We start from the raw sequence: 23,508 nt of genomic DNA on the forward strand, positions 1-23,508 counted from the left end.
GATGTACTAATTGGCCAATTTTACAAAACTGGGCTTCCCTTATTTGAAAGACCAGCAGCCGCCACTGATAGATACACTCAAAAAAATTAAATCTTACTATTGTTCATCTTAAGCAAACCTCTTTCATAGGATTTACACAACTAAATTAGGTTTCTAAGGTGAAATTGAGTTAGTTGTATTATTTCAAATCAATAATGCGTTTTTGCAGATTAATGTAACATGTTTTCATTGGATCTACACAACTTCCTTGAATAAAACGCATTAGATTAGGTGCTTGGAGGAAATTTGTCCCTCTATGGTTGCCATAATTTACCACACTCGAAGACTGCCAAAGAAGATGGCGCCGGTTGAGAAGGGATCTTTTTCTACTGTAGAAGGTCGCCATTTTTCCCCTCGCCTGCTCACGATTGTGGACCCTGTTATTGTAACGTTAAGGTATGTATTTGTCTCTTTTCAAAGTGTTATTGTTTTAAGTTTATGTTACTTTTAGCGAGTTTAGCGTTACAACATCTAAAACAATTATTTTAGCAGATCTCAAGTGCAGTGTTAACTCCAGTAGCACTAATGTTATCTAGAAGCAGTCATGGCGGCAGACAAAGTTGCTACCGTTAACGTTAGTCATCTCAGGCTAGAATTCTATCATGTTTCCCAGGTCAATTTTACTCCCTGCTGAATATAGATATTCTATGAATGTTCATAGAAGTGACGAGGTCAGGACGACTTTGCGTATAACTGTTTTATGCTAGCAGTTAACTGATAACACAAGGCGCAAACTGTTAGCAGCTAGAAGCTCGCCCCAGCACAAACCCTAACGTTACCTAATGTGTTAGGCTTAGAATACTAATAGTTGGATTATTATCTGAAAAATGTAATGTTTAAACTACGACGGAGTATTAGGGCCACACATGAAGAAAAAAATATTTTTGCCATGGCGAGATTAAACTCGACATGTTGACTTTAAAGTCGCCATGTCGACATTAAACTCGACATTTCGAGAATAAAGTTGAGATGTCATGTCGATTTTAATCTCGACGTGTCGACTTTAAAGTCGTCATGTCGACATTAAACTCGACATTTCGAAAATAAAGTTGAAATATCATATCTACTTTAATCTCGACGTGTCGACTTTAAAGTAGACATGCTGACATTAAACTCGCAAGTTTAAACATACACAGTTTAAGCTAGCCTACACTAACACACAATATGTTACATGAATAATGGGCTTCAAATCAAATAGGTGTTATTTCAGATAGATTGCAGATATTCAGATAGATTGCGTCTTGTCTGTTAACTCATTGCCATCATCTTGAAGTGCTGTATCTCGCGGTTGGAAATACCATGCACTATGCCGTTTAGGCTATATAGCTAGAATAATACATGTATCCAATGATATAATGTTTCTATACAAAATGCTATTTCACACTGTTTTACGTGGGTAAGGCCACCGCACATTCAAATAACTGCCCTTCATGAACCAGGCCGTCACTCTCCATAGGTTAACTCATTTCTCTAAAACTGCTTTTCCATGTCTCACCTGCAATAAACATAGGAGGCTATAAACACAGGTATAGCCTAAGCATATATACTATTTTGATCCCGTGAGGGAATATGTGTGCATGTATACTTTATTTATGCACTATGTGTGCATATGTGCGCATGTAGTACATGGGGTGGTCGGGAGGAGGACAGCTTATTCGTTCCTAGACATTCCGCAATAGGCTGTTTTGCATCCATTAAACAAGCAATGTGAAATTCTAGGATTGGGGAGAGCGCCTAGTATGCCTAGTCTAGTGCATAAGCATTAAGTTGAACCTTTAGATGAAAATCATTCTTTAATAATAGGCCTACAATAAATAAATAAACCGCTAATGACGTTTAGGCTACTTTTGACCATCGCATTTCTCGCCTGTAACTCCGTGATAAGGACCTACAGGAAAGTATTTGGCTGAGCAACGGAGGTTAATGTTTTATGTTTTGTTCACATGATATAGGCCTATGTCTAATCATTGTTGCAGTCGAAGAAAACTGGAATGTTTAATTCGTCCTCCCTTTCAATCGTCCCGAGCGGTCGTTCTCTCTCCAAACTTTATTCTCAAAATGTTGAGTTTAATGTCGACACGTCGAGATTAAAGTCGACATGATATTTAAACTTTATTCTCGAAATGTCGAGTTTAATGTCGACATGGCGACTTTAAAGTCGATACATTGAGATTAAAGTCGACATTACATTTCAACTTTATTCTCGAAATGTCGAGTTTAATGTCGACATGGCAAAAATATTTTTTCCTTCATGTGTGGCCCTAATACTCCGTCGTATTAAATGCAGGTGCACGGCAGTCTGTTTGAGCGAATTATCCATGTGTGTCACAAACAACCAGCATTGGTCCAGACACTAAAGTCCGCTCAGAAACATTTGAATCATTATTATGTCATGTAGCAAACTCCACCATCTTGCCTCTGTTTGTAACGTTAACCACGTGTAGCTGTTATCCTTGAAGGACAGCAGTTGCAGGAACACCAGCGCCATCTCAGGCTACTTGGCTCTCACCCCACTTATATATCAGTTAAAAGAACAAAGTAAATTGCAGATTGTTGCGATGGAAACGTGTGTCCAATTCAGCACATGCTTACATATTGTCAGTGAACCACTATAACAGTAACGTTATTTGGTAGTTTATTTGAGTTAAATCGTCTGTGGTTAGCCCCTGTTCAGAGATGCTTGTTGTCAGGCAGAAAGAAAAAAACACCCCTTGCATGTGACGTCACGTTTTGTTCGCGCCACAGCAAAATAGCCTAGTGGACGGCAAGAAGACGAATCAAATCAATGGGTTGTAATGGGACATATCGCACAGCTAGGAGATTATAGTGAGATTTAACCGTAGTAATGCCCTTCCACGACTGCTGGCTTATTGTTTGGAATACAACAACATCCCATGTTCTTGCATAGATATATTTTGGTTTGTTTTCTTTGTGTTTCGGGAGTATTTCAACCACAATAGCCTATATGACACGACCTTCCGCTCTACTGCTAAACCCGCTCCTCTACTTCCGGTGTGTTAGCGTTCTGCGTTCACTGAAGCCGACAATATGGCAGTGTTTTTTACCCGGTCACTTCAGGACTTACCTTGGATGAATTTGAACGACGTGAGTCGTATTATAGCTCTTAACTCTTCAACATCGGCGGCGATGAAGAACAAGGGTTTTAAACTGTATGTGACGAACTACATAAACAACTACGAAGGTAAGTTTACAATGTTGTTATTAGCCCTTAGCATGTCTGTTTTCCTACATTAACTTAGCAACTACCGATAGGCTAACGGTAACAGCAGTGCTTATGTTTAATGTATTTTGTGAGTTATTTGTGTACAATATATTAATATTAACCCCGGTGTTAATCTCAGTTTCAAACAAGAGTCCGGCAGGAGAGATTACGGTTAGGTCTGAGTGCTTCAGAAGTATGGAGAAACGGAAAAAGTCTCACAGTCCAAGTGTAAGGGATCACGCAGGTTCAGATCAGGTTCATGACAAATGAGTTACTCAAATCAAGTTTCTGTGGCATTGCTTTTAATTAAATGATGGCTAAAAAAATGCTCAACTAGGCTATCTAACAATTACAGGCTATATTTCTCATAATGTGTATTGTCACATTTCGTCCCCTTAGAATTATAGGGTTCTATCTACGTTCTGAGTAGTTCTGAGATATTGAGCTTCAAAGTCTTAGAATTCCATAGACCTATTGTGACGGAGTTTGGGACTCCAGGAAAAAGGTTTGACTGAGTGGCAAGATATAGATTGCGTTTTCCGGTCAGAGAATTCACGGACACAGATCCACCGTTTTTCTTCTTTAATTTTCACAGTTTCGTAACTTGAGTTGACAACAATGTTTTGTATATGTATGTAATTGTGTGTGTGTGTGGTTTCTGAAATGAAATAAGGAATAAACGAGGATTACTAACACAGCCATTAATGTTGTACATGAAAATTCCTGATTACCATTACAATTCAATGAATTGCCACTAGATGGCGCCAGTGTATAAGGAATGATCAGACTGCTAGTACACTCGTGAAAACAAGGTATTAAGTGATTAACTTGCCATTGCAACGTTGTTAAGCATATTAATGCAACACAGTTAATGTCAATGTTAACAGACATTACTAGGATACTTCAACACATGGAAAATGATAATTAAGTAGATGAAGTGGTAAGCTAACATGTTAGTTAACTAGGCTAGCTAGACTAGCCACAAGAACACAGGATATGGCTTTACTAGTATTGTATGCAAACATACAAAATACAACAAGTTAACAAGCTAACGGGTTCACATTCCGGTGACCTAATGATAAAATAAGTAGGTAACTTACATTCTGCATTTACGCACACAGGAAATAGGTTATTTGTTATTCTCATTGTTATTCACGGTTTTAGGGAGACAACTGCAACAACTGCAAAAAACGAGGGAAAGTAAATGGGGGGAGGGGGAGTCGATACTTGATGATGTCATCACTTCGTCTCTCCTATCACAGGCTTTCTCACACAGCCGCCCCGAATGTCTGGCAAAGTAGACATTCCAACCGTAGAGAAAGCCTCAGTTGTTTTTTTTTTTTTTTTTTTTTCTCAGGTCACACCTGTCTCTGGTTTGTCATCACTCAGCTGGGGCAGTGGTACCAGACGGATGACAGGTCGAGTGTAGGTCCGATCTTTCACCTGTACGGATGCAGTTCTCACCCGTCCGTCGTCTCCTGGGTACACCTGCGTCACCTTCCCCACTGGCCATAATGCTCGTGGCAACTGCGGATCAATGATCAAGACCACCTGTCCCACTTGCATCTGTGCACCATCTGCTCTCCATTTCTTTCTCTCCTGAAGATTCGGCAGGTAGTGCCGTGTAAAGTTGGTCCAAAACTGATCCGCCAGTATCTGACTGTGTCTCCATCTACGCTGTCTGAGGAGGTCGGTGGAGTCATAGGTAGCTTGTGGGAGAGAGCAGTCCCGGCGGCCCATCAACAGGAGGTTGGGAGTTATTGGCTCTGGGTCTGCTAAATCTGACGAGAGGTATCCAAGGGGTTTTGCATTCAAAATGTTTTCTATCAAGACTGTGCGTAGTACAGTCTCGGACACAGTCTGCTCCTTCAGGATGACTCTGAGTGCGGTCTTGATGGACTTAACCTCCCTCTCCCAGGCTCCGCCGAAGTGTGGAGCACTGGGAGGGTTGAGATGGAAGGTTATCTGTTGTGAAGCCAGGTTTTCTTTTAACTGGGGAGCCATTGCTTCAAAGGCCTGTGTAAGCTCGTTGCGGCCTCCAATGAAATTTGTGCCATTATCACACAATATTTCGAATGGTTTGCCTTTTCTGGCGACAAAGCGTCTCATGGACATTAAGAAGGCATCAGTATCTAGATTTTCGAGTAAATCAATATGCACACAGCAAGTAGTTAAACATTTAAACACTACACCCCATCTCTTTTCACATCGCCTGCCAATCTTTACGTTAAATGGGCCAAAACAGTCAACTCCAGTCGAATAAAATGGGGGCTTGAAGAGACGCAGGCGGGCTGACGGTAGGTCCGCCATCTGAGGGACACTGGCTGTAGCACGCCATCTCTGACATTCATAACACTGGTGCTGGTGTTTCCGTATGGCCTCTCGACCTCGCAGTATCCAGTACCGGCGCCTTATCTCTGCCAGCACTCGCTCTGGTCCAGGGTGTAAGAGAGAGCAGTCAAATTCTTTTATAAGAAGCTTGGTGAGTTCATGATGTGGGTCTAACACCACTGGGTGTATGGTATCTAAGTCTAACTGTTCTGCCCTACGAAGTCTACCTCCTACTCGAAGTAGGCCAGTGACGGGGTCATACTCGGGGGCCAGTGATGCTAAACGGCTATGTGAAGGCAGAGGCGCATTAGACTTAAGGGCCTTCATTTCTTCTGGGAAAGACTCGAGCTGTGATCGTCTCAGCAGATGGTTTTCTGCCTCTCTGAAGTCTTCGGCACCAGTTGATGCAGAAGAAGGCTGAGGAGCCGCCCCGTGCAGGATCCCGGCTGTAGCACTAATGAGGTCCTTCCAGCTGGAAAACTTGCTCAAGTCAGGTGAGTCAGGAGTAGCAGTTGAGATCTGTCCACAGAATGCAGACCTTTTAAACTCTAAATCATTAAGATCAGGTTTAAAGGCGGGCAGTGATGGCCAGTCATCCTCCGGGTGATAGAGAAACTCTGGACCACGATACCAGCGGTGTGAGGGTGTCAGTTCTCTAACTGAGATGCCCCGGGTTAAATCGTCAGCTGGATTGTTAGCTGTGTCAACGTATCTCCAACTCTCCACATCTGTAAGGTTTTGAATTTCCGCTACTCTCGTCCCTACGAAGACTTTATAGCGGCATGATTCAGATTTTATCCAGTACAAAACTGTTGTGGAGTCTGACCAGATGATAATGTCACGGATAGGCAGAGTGAGCTCTGATTGGAGGGTGCTGACTAGTTGTGCTCCTATTAGAGCAGCGCTTAACTCTAGCCGGGGCATTGATAGCCTCTTCTTGGGAGCTACTCTGGATCTGGCGAGGACGAATGAGACATTTATAGCCGTGCTACCATCTTGCATTCTAAGATAGGCCACAGAGCCATATGCACGCTCTGAGGCGTCACAGAATACGTGGAGGTCAAAGGTCACTTGCTGGTGGATGACACTGTCTGGCACATAACATCTAGGAAACTCTATTCTCTCCACATCTGGTAGCTCCAGCTCCCACAGACGCCATCTTTCTAACAACTCAGGTGGGTGGATTTTGTCATCCCATCCTATGTGTTCCTTCCAGATGTCCTGTACTAGCACTTTGGCTCTAGTTGTAAACGGTATGAGGTAGCCTAAGGGGTCAAACTGGCTGGCAAGGGTTCGGTAGACATTACGGAGGGTCGGCTCATAGGGCTCTGCCTTGCGGGGTCGGTAGCCTAGAGAGTCCTGAAGACAGTTCCACCGCAAACCCAACGTCAGCTCTTGGAGATCTGGACTGAGTTGTGACAGCCACAGTTCGCTGCTGGTGGAGCATGCTTCAGGAGGTAAGTGATCGATGACTTCTGGTACATTTGAGGCCCACTGTCTGATCTCAAAGCCGCCGGCAGTCAAGAGCTCACGCAGACCATCTACCAGACTTCTTGCTTCTTCAATAGTGTCTGTGCTCTGTAAGCAGTTGTCAACATAAAATGATCGCTCCACTGAGTCTATCAGGACAGGGTTGGCCTGCCCGTTGTCTCTGACATGCCTTTGTAAGGCATATATGGCGCAGCACGGGCTGCATGTTGTTCCAAATGGTAAGACCTGCCACTCATAGATTATGGGCTCTTCATTCCTCCGCATGTCTCTCCATAAGAACCGCAGAACTGATCTGTCTGAGGGCAGGAGTCGGATCTGATGAAACATGCTTTTCACATCTCCGCTTATGGCTACTGCATGCTGCCGAAATCTAAGCAAAACCCCCAGGAGGGAAGGCCCTAGGGTAGGTCCCGGTAGGAGCAGATCATTCAGTGACTGTCCAGCATAGGTGAAAGAACAGTTAAACACTATTCTGTCTTTATTGTTGTGACTCACCATATGGTGAGGCAGGAACCATGACTCAGCGGACTGCTCTGCCTCGTCTGGGTTTACTCTAGCTACATAGCCAGCCCTTTGTAGCTTATTTATCTCATGACAGTACCTCTCAGCGCGTTGAGCATCTTTCGCCAGCTTCCTCTCTGTGCTGCGTAGGCTAGGGAGTACAGCTTCTTTACTGGTGTGAAGCAGGGGGGTACCAGGCCGTCGGAGCAGGGGGGTTGCATAGCGTCTGGCGCCGTCTACGTCGATCCGAGACGTTTCTCTCTCCAGCAGTGTCAAAGCGTATTGGTCATGCTTTGACCTTGTAGCTGCTTTCTTGTTGATGTGGGGGAGAGTATCAGCCTGCCATAGGCGCTCAACATGGTGGAGTAGCTCAGTGTTCTGAGGAATGATGGATGTGTGAAGGCACTGCAGTTCTGATGGGTAGACTTCTGCAATACTAGTGGGGCCTTGCAGGGTCCAGCCGAAGCGGGTGAGTACTGCCACAGGACCTCCTGGAGGGCCGGTGCGCACCGGCTGTAGAGGAACGACGAGGTGAGGCATATCAGAGCCTATCAAGAGCAGTGGCTGAGCCTTGTTAATGTGTGGCAGGGGCAGATGTCGCAGATGTTCATACTGGCTTTGCAGGGCCGTCACTGGATAGGTGTGCTCAGTGAGAGCTAGGTGTTCAGAGGTGAAGGCGTTGGTTATTCGGTATCTCTTGCTTGTACGCTGCATGGAGGATACTTCAAAGGTGACGGAGGCTCCTTCAAGCTGCACGACATCCTGCCTCACGGTTCGCAAGGCCAGCGTTTCTTGGTCTCTACAGAGCTGCAGGTGTCTAACTGCTTGTGGGAGAATAATGCTCCTCTCTGAGCCATCGTCCAGCACCGCATACGTCTCAATGGATTTGTTATCATGATGTAAGCGCACTTTCACCACCTTCAGCATTACCTTTGGTGAGCGATTAGGCCTGTCTAGGTAGATCGATCTTGGCAGCGGGAGCGTTAATCATGAGAACATTCTTCTGGCTTTGCTGTGCAACGTCATGTAGAGTTGTCAGGTGCTGCTCTTTGCATGTTTTGCATGGCCGCTTCAGTGTACATGCATCTGGAGAGTGAGTCCGCCCACACCTCCAGCAACGCCGTCCATCCCTAATCCATGCCAGGACCTGTTCTGTGGTTAGGCTCTTAAACTCTGTGCATGAATTCAAGAAATTTTCTTAACTATTACAGTAAGGGCAGAATGGTTTAAGCTTGATATGTGGTTTGGGTTGCTGAGTGTGAGGAGTGTCTTCACCTGTGCTATAGACAGAGGTAGGTCTCTCCTTCTGCTTTGTAGGGCCACGGTGGTCTTTCTTAACAGGGTGTTGCTCACTCTGATACAGTGCTGCTGCTCTGCTTGCTATGCGCTTAGCTTGGGATTTAATCTGAAGCCAGGCTGATAAATCTGGAAGGCTGTACGTTCGGTCAGAACCACTCTGTAAGATGCCTCGTTTTAGACAGTATTCAACGAACCCGTCTCTGTAGCTAGGTGGTATTTTACTCAGCAATCTGTCCACATGGGATCCGCATTGCAGTTCATATCCGTTCTGTCCTTCTAGAGTGCGGAGCATACCCACGAGTGAGTGCACAGAGAGGGCAAATGCGTCAAATGTTTCTGCATCTCCGAATTTTAAAGGTGGGGAATTCAGGATTGCAGCCAATTCACCTTGGACGAGCTGTCGGGGCTGCCCGTACTTCTCCTGGAGGGCCTGTAAGGCTGTAGTATAGGGCCGGGGGTCGTACATGAAGGCCTTGGCGAGCTGCAGTGCACTTGGCAGTTTTAATCGTCCCAGAAGCACTTGGTACTTATACTGTTCACTCAGGTGACTATGTGGGTTGAGCAGGTTGTCAAGGCCCATCTTGAGAAGGGCAAAGTCACTTTCTCTGCCACTTTCGAAACATGGCAGTGATGGCTTGGGTACACCATAGGAGGAGGCTATCAGCAGTTCCATCCCTGGAGGTAAAACTGGTTGCTGATAGAGGCTTACTGCATGTTGGGTTGATGCAGGACTCATGTATGTGCCATTTATAAATGGCGGGTTATGTGTGACAGGGACTGGAGGAGGAGGGGGCCCAGGAATTGAAGAGCTAAAGGTGCTAGTCGTGGGAGCTGAGGCCATTCCGTACACAGGTGGAGGTGGAGCCCTCGCTGTGGGGGCTGTGATGGCAGGATATGTTGCTGGGATATTAGGTGCTGCTGTAGACCACAGAAGTGGAGGTGGCACTTGGGGGATGGGCGCGGACACCGGAGACACGACTGCAGGTGACGAGGAGATTTGCCCTTGAGCTGGGTTTAACACTGCAGGAGGACGAGCAACCTGGGGGGCTACATACTGTGCAGCAGACACTGTGACTTGCTGGTGCATCGACACAGGGGGTAGGCTGGACATCAGGGCTGGTGTTGGTGTAGAGTCAGACGGACTCGGATCTGACGTCACTGGTTGATGTGGTGGAGGTGCTTGAATAGAGGGTAGAGTATGTGTTGAGCCTGTAGTCTGCTCACAGTGGTCAGCTACTAGAGAGGGAGGAGCCAGTGTGCTGCCGATGGTCTGTACTCTAGGCAGAGAGTAGCCTGGATCTATGATTGGCTGGGAAGGTGAAGGCTGCTCTCTGATGAGGGAGGTGACCATTCTCGCGACTTCAAGCTCATGCTCTAGTTTTTGTAGCTGACGCCACTGGTTTAGTTGTCTGGTTAAGGCTTCTCTGGCTTTATGGGCTTCCTCTTGCACACGCTGAGCTTCTTGGGCCCGGGAATCCAGTCTTTCACATTCCTGGTCCATACGGTGGTCCTCCTCCTGCTGCCGTCGTAATTCCTCGAGTTGCATGCTCTTAATTTTTTCTTGTAAAATTGCTGACTGGAGATCAGTGAGGGCTGGTGTTGGCAAATGTGCTGGTGAGCCTCCTGATCGCCTAGATTTATCTGATTCACATCTTGACCCGACATGTGAAGGTGGGGGCTGTTGAATCAGTGAAGGTGAAAGTTGAAGTTGCGGGATCTGTTTGTTGGCGAATCCAACTTCATAATCTGCTAGGTGTTGTGGGGGTTGTCTCTCCCTTGCACCGAGGGACTGTTCAGATTCGAGGTCACGAAGGGCTTCAGTGTGATCTGGTTCCATATCTTCAGGGTTACTCAGACATCCGGCTTCGAAGGACCATGTGACGGAGTTTGGGACTCCAGGAAAAAGGTTTGACTGAGTGGCAAGATATAGATTGCGTTTTCCGGTCAGAGAATTCACGGACACAGATCCACCGTTTTTCTTCTTTAATTTTCACAGTTTCGTAACTTGAGTTGACAACAATGTTTTGTATATGTATGTAATTGTGTGTGTGTGTGGTTTCTGAAATGAAATAAGGAATAAACGAGGATTACTAACACAGCCATTAATGTTGTACATGAAAATTCCTGATTACCATTACAATTCAATGAATTGCCACTAGATGGCACCAGTGTATAAGGAATGATCAGACTGCTAGTACACTCGTGAAAACAAGGTATTAAGTGATTAACTTGCCATTGCAACGTTGTTAAGCATATTAATGCAACACAGTTAATGTCAATGTTAACAGACATTACTAGGATACTTCAACACATGGAAAATGATAATTAAGTAGATGAAGTGGTAAGCTAACATGTTAGTTAACTAGGCTAGCTAGACTAGCCACAAGAACACAGGATATGGCTTTACTAGTATTGTATGCAAACATACAAAATACAACAAGTTAACAAGCTAACGGGTTCACATTCCGGTGACCTAATGATAAAATAAATAGGTAACTTAAATTCTGCATTTACGCACACAGGAAATAGGTTATTTGTTATTCTCATTGTTATTCACGGTTTTAGGGAGACAACTGCAACAACTGCAAAAAACGAGGGAAAGTAAATGGGGGGAGGGGGAGTCGATACTTGATGATGTCATCACTTCGTCTCTCCTATCACAGGCTTTCTCACACCTATACTGATAAGTGGAACAAACCTCTTCAGATATAATGTCCAAAAATGCATACAACTACAAGAAACACCTCACCTCACCTTCTTAAGGTGTCACAGAATAAGAATATGTAAATAACTCAATTTTGACAAAAATGTCAGATAGAACCTTATAATTCTAAGGGGACGATTTGTTCCATGTGATCTGACCCAGTATTGGGGAAAAAAGGAAGAAAGTAAATCTCACAGAAACTAGATTTTGGTTCAGAGTTCTCTTACTTCTTTACTTTCTTTGCTCCTACTTCACTCTTTAAGTAAATGAGTACAGTGAGCGTAATCATGAAATTGGACTCTTTAACTTATGCATAATAATGTAGGCTATTGACTAGGCCTACTACACATAAGTTGCACTTGTATAGTGTCTCACTTTTCTCATTTCTTCTTATAAGTTTCCAGCCTAGGTTAATTACAGTTTATTTCAGTTCAAAACAGTTCTCAAACTGTGTTCAAGACTGTGTTATAAGTGCAGTTAGTGATTCTGGATGAAATTGTGCATGTTTAGGTGTATGTTCACATGAGTTTACAAAAACTGTTGTCCAACATCTTTTTATGGGGTACTCAAGAGAATAGGTAAAGTCAATCATAGGGACATGGGGTTAGTTGAATTAATTATTAAAGTCTCGCTCACTGCACCTGTAACATTAAAGGGGTGGTTCAGGATTTTGGACATAAGACCTCATTTCCAAGTAAGCAAGTGTGATATTTATCAGTGGAGACCGTTTTCAACACGTTTCATCCAGTCCTTCTAATTGCAGAGTTCGCAGGTGCTAGGCTAGCGCAAGTCAACGGTATGTGCTAGCCTGCCACTAAAGACAGTCTTACCCACTCTAAACTACACCTGAGGCAAATTCCAGACAATCGATGTAAATGTCTGTGTTGATAGAATAGTGTAAGAAATACAACTACCCTTGCATCGCGTTGCAATAGTTATACTTTGGTCCCTGAAGTTGTTAGTAGTCATTTTGCAACTCATCGGCGGACTGCTATTACCAAGGCTACTACTAGGTATCCCCATTGGAGTGCGCTTTATTGTTTACTTTTCGGCGCAGTACTACTAACCGGAGAAGTATAATTCCGCCGCTGCTAAGAAACTAGTCCCTCAAAATGTAATGCGATCGTTGAAATGCAAGGATAGAATAACGTTAGAAATAACACTATCAATACAGACATTTACATCGATAGTCTGGCGTTATAATTTATTTGCCTCGGGTGTACTTTGGAGTGGGTAAGACTGTTTTTAGTGGCAGGCTAGCACATACCGTTGACTTGCGCTAGCCTAGCACCTGCGGACTCTGCAATTAGAAGGACTGAATGAAACGTGTTGAAAACGGTCTCCACTGATAAATATCACACTTGCTTACTTGGAAATGAGGTCCTATGTCCAAAATCCTGAACCACCCCTTTAAATTCCTCTTGCAACTGGTCATTTTTTTTATCTCCTAACACGTGTGTTTTGTAACAGATTGTTCTGAGGGATTCGAAGCCTGTGACGCTCGAAAGCTGTACATGTACGTGTGTGGCTGGCACTGCCCTGTGCAACCATGTGGCAGCTCTTCTGTACCAAACCGCACATTATTCGCAGCAGGAGCTCAAGGCCGTTCCACCGGTGCACAGCTGTACAGAGACAGAGCAGAGGTGGCACAAACCAAGAACCATGGTAACTTACCTTTTAAACTTACGCTAACAATTTCATTAATGGATGTTAGGTTAACTTTGACTAAAACGTGTTTGGTTTCATTGCAGGGTGTTAAACCTGGTCTGGTGAACAAGATGGTGATCCTCTCAGCCCGACCAAAAGAAAGAAGGCTGGTAGAAGGAATCAGGTTTGTATTGTTACTGCATTGTTGTATTGCTATTGTGTTACTGAAATGATTACAAACGTAACACACAATCACTCTAGGTCTCCCCACACTGGAAGAACTACACAGTTCCCGTTGCCTCAAAAAAGCCCAGAACATTATAAAGGTCAACCACCATCCTGGTCACTCCCTGTTTGAACTGTTGCCTTCAGTCAGACAGTACAGATCAATTAAAACAAGGGCAAATAGACTCAAACTGCAATAACCACCCTCAATCCTGCAAAAAAATGATGTGCTATATGAACTCAGATATTAAATGACTCCATACAATGACAGATAGTATGCATGCCTGCAGATGAATGTTCATGCTATTTCTATGCAATGACTGTTCATTATTTTTTAATGCAATGACTCAGTGTGTATGACTGTGTGTCTATGTATGCCGCTAATTATGTTATATGTTTCTATTTAGGTTTTAGGAAACAGTAGCACTTAAAGTATTCATTATTTTTTAAATGTATTTATTTTCTTTTTTTATGAATAATGCACTGACTGGAGATCACTTTAAATTGTATTGTACCTGTGACAATGACAAAGATCTATTCTATTCTATATTCTATTATTGCCTTTTGTTCTGCTGTTCTGTCCTATTCACAGAAGCAACTTGTATAGGGGAGTGACTTCCCCCTTGCCTGTACCAGCCACACTTAATGTCGGAGCAGTGTACCAGGACATTCCAGCTGATCTGGCTCCAATGATTACAACCATGTCCATATCAAATGATGTACCTCTGGTTGACTCTATGTTTGGGAGAGTTCAGGAGGGAAGTGTGCTGTCTTATCAGATGCCTGCAAAGGTAGTGCCCCGCACATTTCCACATAAAGATGCTCCTTCACCCCCACAGCTGCCACTCAGTGATTATAGACTTGGGCCATCAAACTGTACTTTTGTCTACACTGAACAGCAACATTACCACATGGCATCCCTAGAAACATCACTAGAGATGGCACACCAAATAGAAATCTCTACTAAAGAGCAGAGTAGCTGTACAGAGTGGCACCAACTAAGACACCCCCGCATCACCTCGACCAGATTTAGAGAGGTCTGTCACACAAAAGCACTAACATCTGCTGAAAATCTGGCCAAACGGCTTCTCAGGCCTTGCCACCAGACAGCCGACATGAGGAGGGGGCTAGAAATGGAATCCACAGCGATAGAGGAATACTGCAGAGTAAGAGAAGTAAACCACTATCAGTGTGGGTTCCTTATCCATCCTGATGCCCCATGGATGGGCTCGTCCCCTGATGGGATGGTCTATGACCCCAAGAGCCAGTCTGTCTTTGGACTTGTTGAATTAAGTGCCCAAACGTAGCAAGTTATGTGGACTGTCCATACATTGCAGTCCGTGACGGAACACCAACTTTGAAGAAAACCCATCCTTACTTCTGGCAGATACAGGGCCAGATGCTGATTTCTGGATGTGAGTGGTGTGATTTTGTTGTGTACACACAGGAGGACATGCTTGTAGAAAGGATTCCCCGTGACCGTGAAATCACTGACATCATCAAAGAGAGGGTTGATTACTTTTTTTTCTATGTTTACCTCAGCACTTTCTTGTGTAGTGTAGTGTAGTGTTATATGTAGTGCATGTTATGCATTTTTTAAATTTAATGGTAATATTTAAACACATGAACATGAGTTAAATAACAAATGGCTGACTATTGGCTTTAATTTAATAATTTGGTATGATGGTATTTTTGCTACTGTTGCAGAAGGTCAGATATACTTAATGGTAAGACATGAAATTGGTGCATTAAAGTAAACAAAGGGACACAGTTTTAGACAGTAATAATACTAATAGATTTATTTAACAACCAACATGCTTGTTTTCCCTGGTAAAGTAAAAGGATAAAAAGCTTCAGCTTTAGCTGTTTTTGCAACTCATTCCTACCCATGGCTCAGGCTTCAGGCTTCTTAACCCATGCTTTGACAAGAGGCCCATTTTCATAATTGGTGAGGAGACACGCAACAGTATAGAGTTGGTTGATGCTCCCAAAAAGCCGTAGAGGGATTTCAGTGTCAAAAAATTTGTGCTCTTTCACTTGCCGAATGAGTCGCTCCACATGCACCCTAAGACGAGCTATGGCCTGGGTCTCCCTAACTTCAGCAGCAGACATTTGAGACCGCCCAGCGAGGAATGCTGGCCTGTAAATCTTACAGGGTACAATGTCTTCGATCAGAAAACCACGATCTACCATGACAGCCATGTCAGGTTTTAAGAGGTTGATGATACCAGATTCCTTTGTGATCTGCTTATCGCTTATGGAGCCGGCATAGAGAGAGGAAACAAAGGTCACTGCTCCATGTGGAGCAATCCCAATTAGACCTTTGAGTGTGCAGTGGGATTTGTAGGTGGAAAAAACCTCACTCTGGAGGAGAGGGGAGGATGGGCACTGACACTTAAGCTCGGTGCAGTCAAGGATTACAGTGGTGTCAGGGTAGTCCTTGAAATCCTCAGGCAAATATTCACCTATCTGCTCCTGTGGTATCCAGATCCTGGCTGAACCGAGTACCGTGTAAAGGAAATTACTCCATGATGCTATAATGCGACTGACCGTGGACTGATGGACATTGTACCGGTCAGCGAGGTCCCGTTGTTTGGAGCCCAGGGCGAGATAGTTCAAAAACATGAAGCACTCATCAATGGGCTGGAGGGAATGGGTTGCAGACTTCGACTCAGTGAGATTTCCTCTCTGAGCCTGCCTCACACTGACCATGGATGGCACCGCAGGTTCAATCAGGGCCCAGAACCGCATCAGCAACGTGTATGAGGCAAACCTTAAAAAATGAGATACAGATATTTGATTGAATATGTGTAAATGATTTTCACAATTAACTATATAGCAGAATAAACAGCAATCACTTTAATTCAACACTGCTGATACTGCATTTAGACAGTATCACCAATTAAAATAACTAGGCTAATACTCTGAGAAAATAATTTATTTGCTGCCCATGCATCTTTTTCGAAACTGACTAGGCTAGTCATCTTACCTTGTGAAGAACCGGATGTCCTTGTCTGAAGCAGCAAAGCGATGGATCCCAAACCTCTGCTTCATCGTAAGGCTTTCAACCTGTTCCCTAAGCAGGCGAACCTCCTCTCGTAGAGCTGTATTTTCGGCGGCGACTGCGGAGGCAGGATCAGGATCACCGGAATCTTCCTCCATGGCTTCATCTTGTTCGGGGGCGTGATCGTCCAGTGGCAGCGGTCTATCTCTCCTCTCCCAAACACTTGTTCTTACAGGTGGGAGGGAGAAGTTATTCCATTGAAATAAAGCTGGGATAGATCCCTTTTTCAACAATCGTCGTCCTTTCTCCGACGCTGGTTCACGAAGATCTTCTTTCTTAAAATGCCGGCTACACACCCGGGTGTGAGGCGTTATCGTGAAGTTGTCCCTAGGAATGGCGACAACCCACTTGCGTCTCAATTCTTCATCCGTGGGGAAAGTGTGGAAACTAAGTATATAGCAGAGGCCTGACACATCGGCACACAACTGTGTTCAGACGTTGAGCCCATAGATCGTTGATATTTAAATGTTTTCTTCATCATCTATTTACCTCCGCTTGTCAACAGCGGTAGGGATAGCATTCCGGAAATGGCAACGGTGACTTAGTTGTAAACAGAAGTACGTCGGCACTAGCGTTGGCATATAGGCTATAAGCCTATCTCATCTAAAAATGGCGTCTCTTCCGTTTTGCTACATTAAGACGTATCGCTACTTCCGGTCATACGGAACACCATTCACGGTGAATGGCAATGGCACAGATGATTTGCACAAGGCGGTATTGTGTACCTCTGTGTACCAACAGCAGACCAAAACAACCATATTTGAGCTTTCAAAATTTTCCCCGCGATGTGGACCGTCGAAGAAAATGGATTCAAGCCATCAGGAGAGAGGAAGGCCCACTGTTTAACGTCTCTAATAGCACAGTCCTTTCTAGTATGCATTTCCGTAGCAGTGACCTGTACAAAACACCTAGTGGTTTTAACAAACCAGAGGTCTCTGACACAACCCAAGCCAGGAAGTCTGTTTTTGAAAGGACAACTGAGAGACTGGGGTTTGATGTTCATGAAGTCCAACAACCTTGTGGAAAGAAGATGTTGATGTTGCTAGCTACTTAGCTAGCTAGCCTAGCTACGGACCATAACTACGACGCACGACCATCCCCAGGTAAGATTTGATCCGAGTATATGAACTGGCAAGGAGATAAATAGATAGGTGTACATTTGCATATACATTATGTTTATTTGGAGGATTTTACTGGCTCTGTGCACTACATAATTAGTACTTAAATTGTACCAAAACGTAAGAAATAACATTAGCCTACAATGTGCAAGTGTTAAGCTTCTTAAAACCATGGGTGACTGATGAGCACTGATGCTAGTCTGACTGCAGTCTGCTCGGTTTCAAGTCGATATTTAAACGCAATTGTAGCTTCCACCTTTTTCCTAAATACACCAGCCTACGGTATGATATGAAAGACGAACTTCGTGTTTGTGTTATGGTGGGTGAACGGCACACGTTTCTCGCTCGTTGTAATCGCTTTTAAAAAGCACCTAAAGATGAATGCTTCAGTTGTGCAAAAATGTATGAAATACAATTTATGCAAGTGTTTTCTTAAACCCGTGGGCAGCTCCAAGGATTACTGCTGTGTGTCAGTCTGCTCGGTTTCAAGTAGATATTTAAACGCAATTTTAGCTTCCACCTTTTTCCTAAATACACCAGCCTACGGCATGATATGAAAGACGAACTACGTGTTTGTGTTATGGTGGGTGAACGGCACACGTTTCTCATTCGTTGTAATCACTTTTAAAAAGCACCTAAAGATGAATGCTTCAGTTGTGCCAACATGTATGAAATACAATTTATGCAAGTGTTTTACGCTTCTTAAACCCGTGGGCAGCTCCAAGGAGCACTGCTGTGTGCCAGTCTGCTCTGTTTCAAGTAGATATTTACGTGATTTTAGCTTCCACCCGCCTACGTGCACTACGTGGAGTTTGTCTCTAGTGCTGCACAGAGCCAATAGCCCTAGGTAACAAAGCAAAGATATAGATAGTAATGTTAGCTAGGTTTAGACAGCAAATTGTGTTCGTGTGTCTGTTTTAAACTAAACAAGAGATTATTTCATACATTTATATTTCATACACCTTTTACTGAAACACAGATTATTGTGATGCTATTTTGTGTCACAGCACTCATAACTTACTACAGTATGTCATCATTGCACACTAAAGTAATTGTAGTGTACCGTAATTAATTAATAAGCATTTTTTGTTTACAGTTTAGCAGGATGTCAGGATCAGGGAAATAAGCTATTCTTGATATGGACTGAGTTTAAAGAGGTGCTGTGATCTGTTTCATTATTTCTCTACTTTTTCTCTATTTGTTTGCATCAGGTAGGTGCATTGGATGCAGCTCACACGAGGATAGTGGAACTGGAGGTGCTGGTGTTGTCACGTGAGTATTTTCACTTCCCTGCTCTTCTACATGCATACACACGCACCCATACACTCCCACATGCTAAGTTGTTAGTAATAATCACTGAATCCGAAATCAAGAAAATACATCGAGAAATATGTCACACACACATGCACGCCCACATGCTGATCAACAGAATAATTGTAAAACAGACAAATTGAAAATTGAACAAAGCACACACGCATGCACACACACACACACACACACACACACATACTATTGAAGAAATACGTCCATAAATGTGGAATGATAAAAAATATCTTATTTGTCTTTCAGAACTTCAATGAAGGACTCGTCTCACCAAATCCTCTCCTCTACACGGAAATGTCTGATCAGTACAAAGTGGGGAACCTGCAAAGGATCAACCACCTGACAATCTAGGCTTGCACCCAGATGTATCATAACGATGCTGCAGTGGGAGACCTTGACCTACCAGAGATCCACGTAGTGGTGGAGCACTTCTGGCTCCAGCCCCTGCCGCATATCTGCGGTTTGCCACGTTCCCTTGAGGATCCTCCCTGCTAACCACCCTTATCAATCGCTAACCTATCCGAACCCCTAAATATTCCCTCCCGGACACCTCCCCCCAATCAAAACACATCAGAACTTATTGACACATTCTATGACACAGAAGGGAGAGGGAGACACAGACACTCTCGCACGCACACACACACACACACGCGCACACGCCGGGAAAACAGAAGACACAGGGGAACACAGGGGAAAGTCCAACACGGGGCAAATAGCCTCAGCGCTACACTACTTTTGAAGACATGTGTGGATTATAAGTGTTTCAACAACAACAATATGATGTATTCTGTTCTCCCTAAAGTTTAGTTATTTGCTGAATTTCTTTGAAAAATGATTTGCTGATCTGAGGTGTCAGTGTTTCTATAGGCCTATGTGTTGACATAGAAAAAACATGCTTGTTTTTCTGACTTAAAATATGTAAATAAAATGTGTTACTGACTTTTAAATGTCTGAATAAAGATTCTGAAAAGGAGATATGATGAACCTGTTGTCAGCTGATTTGTTTCATTGTTTTCTATGCCATACCAAAACAGAATATATGTGATTTTTATTTTGTGATTTCTTTCTTTTCTTCAAACTTCCTTTTTCTGTAGTTGGACATGGCATGCATTGACCACCAAGATCATCTCTCTATTCAGTGCAACACTATACCAGATTAGTGTATTGCAGTAGTATAATAAATAGGGCTGTCAAAATAACACATTAACTTTGATTAATTAATTACAGAAATATTAAGGCATTAAAGAAAATAAAGCTGCTTAATCACATTTCGTGGTGACATTTGACACAGTGCAGTGTGGCTATAGTGACTGAAGGACGCAGACGAGAAAGCTGCTTTGAATGAAACGTTTAGCCTACGTTGTTAAGAAGAACGTCCATACTAATCCTGTTGACAGGAGCATCAATCTACTATTTCTGCAGTAAGGAATTTCCGTTGCCTAGGCCTATAATGGGAGTTCGTCAAGTCTGAAATATCACAAGAGCATGTTTAATAGGTCGCCTGGCTCTGGTATCACCTCAATGCAAAGCAATCAGGAGGTAGGCCTACAAGTTAGCACACCTCTTGGTGATAATAATGCTGGCCGCCATCCTTGCTAACGTAGTGTATTGTTAAAGTTACTTTGCTAACGTATTGTTTGCTTGGCCTACACTACGACTGACAAACTTACTAACTAACCGACAAACTCCCTTATTAAATTGACTACATTTGCTGCACACTTGAAACAAAATGGCTTGCTGTGAGCCTGCTCTCCACAGGTGGCACCGGGTGTACACACATATATATATATATATATAATAATTGGTTTATAGGTGTTCATGTATTGTTCCATGTTGTGTATTTCTATGATGTCCACAAGTTTTTCAATAAAATATGTTTCTTGTTTACTTGTTACTTTGACATTAACCTTTTATAGGGCATATATAATGTGGATTTCACTCTGCAGCGTCCCAATGTTTTTGTTTTTTAAATGACCAACTGGTTAGGTTACGTTTACTTGAGTGCGTGGCTTGTGCAACAATGTGATTAGAGTCTACCAACACACAAAACAGCATATCCCCGCAGTCTTGCTGGCCGAAGTAGTGTTAGTAATAGCACGGTGAGTGGAACATATTAGCAAAAGTTTCTGAACCTTAACTCGTGGAACAACAACTAAAACTTTTGGGAAAGAAATAAGAGCTTTGTCTTCCATAGTGTTGCAACAATTTGCTACTTAGGTGTTTTTCTATGGGGAAATGTTTTGGATATCATACACATTATGGTCATATGACGGACACATACACACAAGGCATTTAATCAATGATATATCAGCTTGGCTTTTTATGTAAGATTGCCTTTTACAGTGTACCTACATAAAAGGCAATCTTACATGTGTATATCTGTCCTTCATATGACCATCATTTGTATGATATCCAAAACATTTCCCCATAAAACACACCTAACTTTCACAAGTTAGGCTCCTTACTGTAGTCTACACAGGAAGGTGCATTTGTTATTAACATTGCAAGATGCTCAAACATCGCCCAGGTCTCAGACATCGACACTGTTGCAAGTAAGATGTCATCCTTCAACTAGGCTTCAGTGACGTTTAGCACGAAAAACAGGGTAGGTAGCGTTTGTTTGTCAATTATTGATGCATACTCTAGACAACGTTTTTGTTGACAAACCATAGCCATTTGTGTTGCATCTTTTTAATATTATTTGGCCAACGCACCCCCTTCAAAAAGACTGTTGTAAACAATAGCTATTTCGGCGTACTTGTTCCTTTTGCCCCTGACAGATTCAATGTTCACTACACCTCGTTTGTGCGACTCCTCGTTTTTTCTAAGAGATGGGTAGCACAGTGATCTCACAACAACACTACCATCTAGGCCTACTACGTTGGAGACTATACAAAAACAACATGCACGTAATAATTTCAAAATAAAATACTGGATCATTTCGTTACACAGCTTTATTGAAGTGCATTTACAAGCTGTGTTTGGATCTGACGTTAGCCACCTAGCTACACCTCTTTTGTGCGGCTCCTCGTTTTTTCTAAGAGATTGGTAGCACAGTGATCTCTCACAACGACACTACCATCTAGGCCTACTACGTTGGAGACTATACAAAAACAACATGCACGTAATAATTTCAAAATAAAATACTGGATCATTTCGTTACACAGCTTTATTGAAGTGCATTTACAAGCTGTGTTTGGATCTGACGTTAGCCACCTAGCTTCTAGCTAGCTGACATCAACATTACCTTCACATAACATTAACTGATCATGGAACATTCTATATCTACAATCCAATTCTGATGGTTTAGTAGAAGAAGGTTACAGGATAATTTTGTTACACTGCTTTATTGAAGTGCATTTACAAGCTGTTGTGTCTTATCTAGTATTATCCATCTAGCAATCTGGTATTAGCCATCTAGCTAGCTGACTGACTTTACCTTCATATTTATATAAAAATTGTTCATGGAACAATTTATATCCCCGATCCAGTTTGGATCGCTTAGTTTTCGTGTGATGTTCCACAATATCTGCCACCTGTGATAGATTAATATTTGGCAGATGCCGCAAATTCCTTGTAAACTTGTAGATAGCTCTGATAACGTTAGTTTCTCCATAAGACATCGTTAACCGGAAGTGAGTATACGGCTTATCGATATTCAAAATGGCGGCGTGAAATAGGCTTATTGCATACTTATTAGAGGTGGATTTTGTCGTTCGTTCTCATGACACAGTTCGCGTCGTTCAGTTCGCCAAGATGATTCGTTCTGAATCGTTCGTTCTTTCGTTCAGTCGCATTTCCGGTAGCCTACAACGTAGTTCAACGGTGAATCATGGAATGCAGGTTCTCAGCTCCTCGTTTGTGAAAACGGTCAACACAACACTGTAATTGTAGCGGCAAATATAGCTGCAACTAAATGATTATGTGTACTTTTAGACAAAACAGCAGTAGCTAATGTGTTCATTCACCTTGACATTAAATTGACATATTGAAGTAGACTACGGCTAGATCAGCTAATTTCTTTTTTAAAAATGTGTTCATTCATAAAGGAAAGACCCAGTAGCCTAGGCTATGCCGACAAACATGTTTAAAGGCTTGGCAGAAAGATTATATTGATCAAAAGGTTTCAAGTCCCCATTTTGCCCAGGCTACAGAGCCATAATCACTCTGCTTCTTCTACTTCACTCTGCCAAGAACGAGTGACTGACTTAACGAGAACGACAGACCAAAGTGAAACAGGTCTTGGCGTGAGAACGAACGAACGAGACAGATTGAAGAGACATTTATTAACCTGACATGACACAGAAAATACAAAGACAGCATGCTTTTACCATTAGACAGATATTTAAATGTAAATGCCAATATTGAAATGCAAAATGGAATTGTTAATGTACATTATCGTTATTTTTTATCGTATGCTCTCCCACTAGCCCATTTGTTTTTTTTCATGGAAACGGTTGCTATGCTTTCATGCCCCTCATTGGCTAATTCGATGAGAAGGTTTTAGAAACAATACAGACAACAGCATACGATTGGTTTGGCT

General features: G+C 43.0%; 2 protein-coding genes and 1 long non-coding RNA gene across 3 annotated transcripts; 2 read left to right on the forward strand and 1 right to left on the reverse strand.

The window, feature by feature from the left end:
• The first annotated feature begins 13,221 nt into the window (after positions 1–13,221).
• LOC143117005 (uncharacterized) lies at positions 13,222–14,767 on the forward strand. The gene is made up of 3 exons (XM_076278442.1): positions 13,222–13,253; positions 13,340–13,419; positions 14,053–14,767. Exons 1-3 carry the CDS (start codon positions 13,251–13,253, stop codon positions 14,765–14,767), a joined length of 798 nt encoding a protein of 265 aa, XP_076134557.1. The 5' UTR covers positions 13,222–13,250.
• Positions 14,768–15,353: 586 nt separating this feature from the next.
• On the reverse strand, positions 15,354–16,622 carry LOC143117014 (uncharacterized). Its single transcript, XM_076278454.1, has 2 exons — positions 16,450–16,622; positions 15,354–16,233 (listed from the first exon to the last, which is right to left on the reverse strand). The coding sequence occupies exons 1-2, from the start codon at positions 16,620–16,622 to the stop codon at positions 15,354–15,356; spliced, it is 1,053 nt and encodes a 350-aa protein (XP_076134569.1).
• A 951-nt stretch (positions 16,623–17,573) lies between these two features.
• On the forward strand, positions 17,574–19,450 carry LOC143122262 (uncharacterized). Its single transcript, XR_012986628.1, has 3 exons — positions 17,574–17,627; positions 18,854–18,914; positions 19,212–19,450. It is a non-coding gene; the product is annotated as an uncharacterized LOC143122262 (long non-coding RNA).
• The last annotated feature ends 4,058 nt before the right edge of the window (positions 19,451–23,508 follow it).

Source organism: Alosa pseudoharengus, unplaced genomic scaffold (assembly GCF_046254945.1).
Source record: "Alosa pseudoharengus isolate Yale_2024_CS ecotype anadromous, Long Island Sound unplaced genomic scaffold, YU_APseudo_1.1 YU_APseudo_1.1_scf_1, whole genome shotgun sequence".
NCBI lineage: Eukaryota > Metazoa > Chordata > Actinopteri > Clupeiformes > Clupeidae > Alosa > Alosa pseudoharengus.